The sequence below is a fragment of the Chaetura pelagica genome, unplaced genomic scaffold, assembly GCF_000747805.2.
Source record: "Chaetura pelagica isolate M959 unplaced genomic scaffold, ChaPel_1.0 scaffold67, whole genome shotgun sequence".
Classification (NCBI taxonomy): domain Eukaryota; kingdom Metazoa; phylum Chordata; class Aves; order Apodiformes; family Apodidae; genus Chaetura; species Chaetura pelagica.
Window position 1 is genome coordinate 115,468 of NW_009954107.1, and position 7,189 is coordinate 122,656.

Below are 7,189 nucleotides of genomic sequence, written 5' to 3' on the forward strand. Positions count from 1 at the left end.
CCGTTTGGGTCCATGCTCTGAACAGGCAGAAAGCAACTGATGAGCTTTTCAACTGAGGTCTTCTGGCTTACAAATCATGAGAAGGAATGTGCAGCTCTGACAAAGCTTTTCCCCCTCATCTAAATGAAAATGAATTTCCAATGTCTAACACACAGAAATTAATTGCTCCAAAAGGTAGCTCTATTGTTCAGAAGCATTCCTTCCATAATTACTGTATTTCTACTACAGACAAACAAATGGCAAATGCATTGCTGAGGCTGCCAGTTTTCCAAACTCCAGGGGTTGCAACACAAGGGCTGTGTCAACTGATGACGTCAGTCAGGCCTCTAACAGCATTCACGTTTTTTAAAAAAAACCCAAACATCCAATGTAACTGTAGCTACTGAACCAAACCACAAGCATGAGAGATCTGCAAATATCCACCACAATATACTGCTGAGGCTATTAAAAAAAAATTGCAACAGATTGTTTTCACAAGCTCTCACACTTTTAAACAGTCACTTCTTACCTTAATTTGTTTTAATTTGTCATCCTTCTCGGACTTTGTTTTTTTTCCTGCAAGAACAGAAGGAAGATTTCTTAAAGTCCTGTGTGCCATGAAGTATCCTCCACACCTTCTATATTCACTAAGAAATAGACTCAAAACGTGCCTCAAAATGGCAGCACCTCCTAAGAAAGGGAGAACACGTTTTGCTTAATTTTAAACCCCCCTGAAGGCCTTGACAGTCAAAAATTCACCTTGAATTGTGTTTTGTTTTTTGAAGTACTACATAAAAGAACCACAATGGGATTAGGAAAAGTTATTGCAGTCAAAACACCAAGGTGAAAAATATGGAAGAGTGACAAACTAAGCAACAAGAAGGAAGGGGGAGAAAAATATTCTTAAAGGGAAAAAAAAAATCAAAATATATGTCTCATCATATTTGTGACACCCTCACTGTAGACAAAGGAAAGGGGAGATTGTTGATTTAACAAGTGAAAAGAGATCAGAATAAATGTCAACAAATGTTTTTGTAAATAGTTGCAATTGGGGGGAGAGAGGGGGATGAGAATATATAATTCATGCAAAAGTGGTTTATGCAACCATGCTGGATTTGAGAATTCAGAAAACCACACAGCAGATGACCCTCATAAAATGCCACGTGCCTTGGCAGACCCCAGTGTCGCTGCTCATGCTCTGACCTGACAAGATTCAGATGTGGAAGCTCAGACTTGCTGGTGCAAGCTGAGCTCTGGCCCACTGTTTGCAAAAATGTGTCCCAAGAATTTCTCCCATCTCTACTGCAAGACAGCACCAAGAATTAAAAATGTTTGTAGCCAAATTCTTTTGCTCTCACTCACACCTAAATTTAGCCACATGCCATGCAGAAAGGGTATGTGAGAACATATACATGGCCCAAAATGCATCTGAGTTTTATAGTAACTGGACTTGCCACAGAATCCTATCCTACTGTAGCCCCTATCTCCAGAATCTCAGATTTCATTATGAACTTTTCTAGTTCTTACAGCTATGAAAGGATTCTACTACAATGGGACAGGTTATGGTTCAGGGAAATACGCCTGAATGTACAACATACACTATTGACAAGAGACTGGAAATAGTTTTAAAGCAAATATTCTACCTTTTGCAGATTGATCTCCCTTTCACAGCATAAGAGTTCATGATTTCCAATCACACTGACTTTAAACTGAACATGAGTGTTTCTCTTGTCAATTTAAGAAAACGGCAAATTGAGCTACAGGTGTACTGAACTGGAATTCACAGGAACTTGGTTTGCAGGTTAAACTCCTAGACACCAGAGGATACCAGGGAACTAAGGAAGCCATCATTCTACCCCATAAACCAGTAATCAACCCACAAGGAAGCCAAGGAACCAATGTTCCTACCCCATAAGAAACCAAATACACATGAGAATGACCTGGTGGTTAAGTCCTCTCCTGGCAGGTGGGAGACCAGCTCCCTAAATTTGAGGATTCAAACGGAGTTTCCCATTTCACCATTATCATCCTGTGGGGGCTGGTTTTTCATGGCCAGCGTACATATGTAACTAACAAAGTGGTTTCATGGTTTAATGTTCTGAGCAGAGAGTGTAGCACTCCCACTCAGTTCAACAGAGTACCAGCATATTTCTATCCTCGCTTGAAAAAAGATGCCAGAGAGTGTGCCACTGTATTCTGAATGAGCCCTACTGAATTAAATGCACTGGTCTACAATATTCCCCTAATCGTCTTTCTTGACTGAAGGAGACCTGGCACTAACATCTGAACACAACTCTATTTGCTTTAACAGAACTAATACAATTTACACACATCACCATCCTGGAGGTATCACATCTCATTGATCCCCTCTCCAAGCAGATTGTTCTCCTAACTGAATGTAGTTCATTTTTCATACAGCTGTACCTAAGCCCTGGGGAACATCCAGATAAAAAGATCCAGCTTCACAGTAGAACTAGAATTGGCACATTTTGTGGGCCCCAAAAATAACAACAATACCCCAATATCATTTTCATGATAACAAGCTCTCCCCTCTACCTTTTTTGGAAGGTCTTTCAGATAATGGCAGCATCCGGTATACCCTGAAGGCATTGTTTCCTTTTTTTATACTTTTGTCCTTCACTTCTTCTATGTCTGGCAGAGAGTTCATAGCACAACGGAAGTTTGCCTTCCATGTCTTTGGATCAGGTTTATCTACTCCTGACTGGTATTTTCCTAAGCAAGAAAAGAAAGTTAGGCACACAAAACATGTAACTGAAAGCCTAGGGCAAATTAATAACAGTGTAGGTTAACTTTAAGGTATCAGCCTTCAGTTCCCATGACAAGTATTCAAACAACAGCTGAGGTTGCAAGACAGTGTTGTGATCTCATCCCATACACACTGCTAAAACACATGATGAACAGTTTCTGCTCAAGAAAGACCCAGGGCACTGCAGATCAGATGTGACTCCATAACAACGTGGAAAAGCTTGCACAGCATTTATCTTTTATTATGTCTGGCTCAAATCCACAGAACGGCATAAAAAGCCTAAGGGCGCAAGTCTATAAAGTGCTGAGCGTGCTCTAGTCTTGACCACTTTGAACCCAACCTAGTTAATGTTTAAATCAATTAAGTTTAACTGTCTTCCTCAATGCAAATGAGTTATGACACTTCAATAAAGCTGGAGAGTATTGCAGGCCTTGAAAAAAGCACTTAGCCTCCCACAAATCTTGAAACATAACTTGACTCTCTGCATTAGCAAAAGCAAAGACAAAAACGGACAATGTAACTTTAAAAGGGAAAACAATATGAAAAGCTGTGCTGCAGAGAGTTCCAATACCTGTGTGAATTGCCCAGTTTCTGAATAAGGGAGCATCTTTTTCAACATCCCACCCATGTCTTGCAGCATGCATCCAGGGAATCTGAAAAATCTTCTTCTCCTGGAAGGGAAAACAAACAGGAAATGCCAGCACTGATTGACTTGAGGGATCTTCCAAAGACATAAAGTCACTTCTTTAAAAGCACAGATTCAGCATCTCTTAAGTGTTTTGCTTCTTTCTAACCCAGTGCTGCTGCCACTGAACGCAATAGGAAAATACTACCAAAAATCAGAATACAGCCCTAAGTATATATGAAATCCTTGGAAGCCTCTACACAGACAGTGAGGCTGGAAACTTTCCAGGCTGACAAATGGATAAAACTTGTTACACATTTCTAAACACTCAAACAAAGGCTAGTTCTGGCAGTACAGACATTTTTACAGACACAAACCGTGGCAGATTAGAAAAATTATATACGAAACTAAACAACCATGGGAATGGAGCAAATTCAAGGGATTTATAATTCAGCCAGTAAAACACTGGCATGGTGAAGGAAAGGGATCTCTCAAATTTATACACCAAGCAAATGGACATAGGAATATATCAACTGTACAGATTTCTCCAAAGGGGATAAAAAATACAAGACACACATGTGAAGGGGTGGCATTGAAGATAGCTGAACGTATATTAGTTAAGAAACTTTAGGCCAAAGAGATGTCCACTTAAAGCAATCCAAAGGAAGGCTTTTACATTTATGTTTTTTTTAATACACAACATGTAGTTTAGCAGGACATGTCTTATGTGGTGCAAGTATGAACTGATTCCCAAAGGGATCAGAAAAAATCATGGAAAAGAGTACACTATTGACTATTAAAGACTATAGTTTGGGGATGCAGTTCCAGCTCTGGGAGCCCAATGGCTTTCAGAGCTTGAACAGCATGTTTCCTATAGTCATTTCACGAGCTCTTAGCACACTGGATACCAGGCCAGATGGATGCTGGGTCAGATGTGCTTTTATGTCATACAACACGGGAACAAATTCCCGTGTGCTGACCTACAAGGTTGCTACAGAATTCCTCATGCTCATTTCTGCAAAGCCATACAAAAAGAGTTTGTTCCACAACAATTGCTTTCTCTACCCTCCTGAGGGAGCTTAATCTAGCTCATCTAGCTTCACACATGCACATCTTGTGCTGTAAACACCATCACTACAGGTGTAGATCCACTTCTAAGACTGAAGAGAAAAACACTTCCAGAGCAAAATGCACCCGATTCCTGAGGTGGCCACCTGACCTATGACAACTGAATTGCAGCCTAAAAGAGCCTATTTCTCTCCACTGACTAAAAACAGCTCTGGACAGGCAGCTCTCGTTTAAATGATTGCATTGTAGATGTCTGCGGTTGGGCAAGACGAATCCTTTGTCCTTTCCCCTTTCTCCAACAACCACTTCCCTTCCTCGTCTGTCTGGTTAATATTTCACTAATATCAAGGTTAGGTTTACTTTCCTTCTTTTCCATGTGATCTTCTCTTTTTTGAGCCTGTGCTTTGTATCATCCTTCAACTCTTGTCTTCAATCCCTTATCTCATTTACATTCACTTCTTCAGAACTGCATTCTTTCCTTCTTGCTTGGCTTCACCTCTAATTTGGTGAAAGCACAGATTCAACATGTTCCTCTTTCACCCTCATTCAAGCCCTCACAATCTCATTTCTCCTCTTAATCTATCTATTCCCATCATTTCTTTCACACATCTTTTGCTCCTTACTCTTCCCCCTTATATAGTTAAATCATCCTACAGAGATGCTCTCCTCTTTCTCCAAGTAGAACTGGTCTAAACAAAGCTTCAACGTCACCATCCTGCAGCCCACATCACTACTGTATTCATCAGGGTTAGAACAGGCTTCCTTGCCTTTACTCTCCCACAGACCCTAATAAACATGGGGGGAAAAAAATCACACTTCCACAGAAAAACAATTTCTATCAACAAGAACTTTAAAAACTGACCAGATTAAGAAGTATTCTCATGCTTGGTTATGCGGAGAGGTTTGAACAATGCTACACAAATTGTACCATGCATTTAATATTCTGTTAGTGATAATTCAGTAAGCCCTATAGGAGCTAGCAGACCAAACAAGGCATCCTGTCAACATAAACTGTGCTCACTGCCCCAAAGGAAGGTGCCACGACACTCTTAACAGCAGTGTAAGTGTTCATTACAATGCTCCTGTTCATTACAGAAGGTTGTTCTCAATCCCAGGTATCACAGCAAATTAGAACATAAGTAACAAAATAATATAAACTATGTGTACTATAACTTGATTATATATAATATATATATAATTTGACATACCTATACATATACAGAACTACAAATTTTCTCATCAACTGTGAAATATCTAATCTTCTAAATCCTGCAAGACTGCTGACTGCAGCAATACTGTGTGGTTGTGTGTTCTGCTCTAGTTTACCTAGATGCTTTCTACTCAAATACTATTTTTTTATTTCGCACATTAACAAGTATCTTACCAGTATCATTCTTCAGTTGATGCTTCCTAATAAGGACCTTAATAGGAAAAGGCTCATCAGTGCTTTCTCTTAAAATTAGAAAACCACGCACTGTCTGTTACAGCACCACACTCCGTCCCTGCGCATTTGTGAAGGAGTGTTGCGTTTCCCTTAAAAAATTAGCCTCACCTAAAGGCAAAAGCACAACCCACAAAACTTTTGCAGTGTTAACAGGAATTGCTACCAAACTCCAGTGGGGACATCAAAAGGGAAAATGTCACATTCTTAGAAATAGGCAGGAAGAGGAAAATAGTCTCAAATGCTTGCAACCCTAGCATTGCAAAACACTCCAAGTACGTGAATGAGCATGAGATCACATACTTGCCAGAAAGTCAAAGGACAAATTTTAAATAGCTGCCTCTGTCTGGAAGGTAATACTCCAAACATCTATCAAAGCAGCAGGTTGCTTCTCAACTCCTGTCACAGTTACTCTGAGTGTTTCCACTCTAATTTCCTTTTCCAGATCTTTGAGGGACACTGACCTCTCATTATTCCCCTCCTCACACCACCTCTGCCCTCTACTGAACTATGAACTAACCATTTCCTTCACACCTCCCAGTCTCTGAGAATGTAAAGAAATTCCCTTTGTGCCATTCAGCAGCATAATATTTTCAGCATGGAGGTACACAAGTATTTATTTTTTAAGTCCTACTAAGAAGTGTCTGTTCTGGGGTGGAACACAAGCAAGAGGTATAATGTGATCAAATGACAGCAGGGGAAGGAATTAGGTAAGTCAGTTGTACATGATTTGCCATTTTTATCTGAGAGAGGTTTAATTCCTTTTGCAGTCTGGAAAAATTCCCCAAGAAGAGACAGACAATGACAAACCCAGAATGGTAATTTGTTCCTTTAGTATGTAAATCTTATTTCCTGAAAAGCTGTGCACACACACAAGTGCCATTCTCTTGCTTAATCTGACACACTTTCATTTCTTACTGTGAACTGTCCTTTGCCAAACCTTGGTCAATATAGAATAGGCTAACTAAGGACAAAATCTTTATTAACTGTCACATGCAAACAGTTTACACCAGAAGCACAAGGCAAAAACCACTGTAACAACATGATCAGAGGGCTGCAAACATTAAACAAGATGACATGCCTTGCAAACTGCCTTTATGGACTGGTGAGTTGTACTTGCAAGAACGATGCCCGAAGCACAAGTAGCACTTTCACACTGCAGAGCAAAGGAGGCAAATACATGCCTGGGGTGTACTGAAAAAGGTTACCTTAGCATAACCTACAGATTGCAACATTGTATTCAAAAGTAATATGCTCAATCTGAAATACTGTGCACTACTACATGCAGAGAAATTATTTCAGGATTGGG

The 7,189-nt window shown here is 40.0% G+C and overlaps 1 protein-coding gene across 1 annotated transcript in view; it reads right to left on the bottom strand.

Moving 5' to 3' along the window:
• Positions 1-7,189, bottom strand: part of IRF2 (interferon regulatory factor 2) — a 23,730-nt gene that overhangs the window by 15,258 nt on the left and 1,283 nt on the right. Inside the window, exons 2-4 of the mRNA XM_010002448.1 lie at positions 3,318-3,417; positions 2,536-2,712; positions 509-555 (exon numbers count right to left, since the gene is read on the bottom strand). Of these exons, the coding sequence (XP_010000750.1) occupies positions 509-555; positions 2,536-2,712; positions 3,318-3,417 (324 nt within the window). The remainder of the gene's footprint in view (positions 1-508; positions 556-2,535; positions 2,713-3,317; positions 3,418-7,189) is intronic.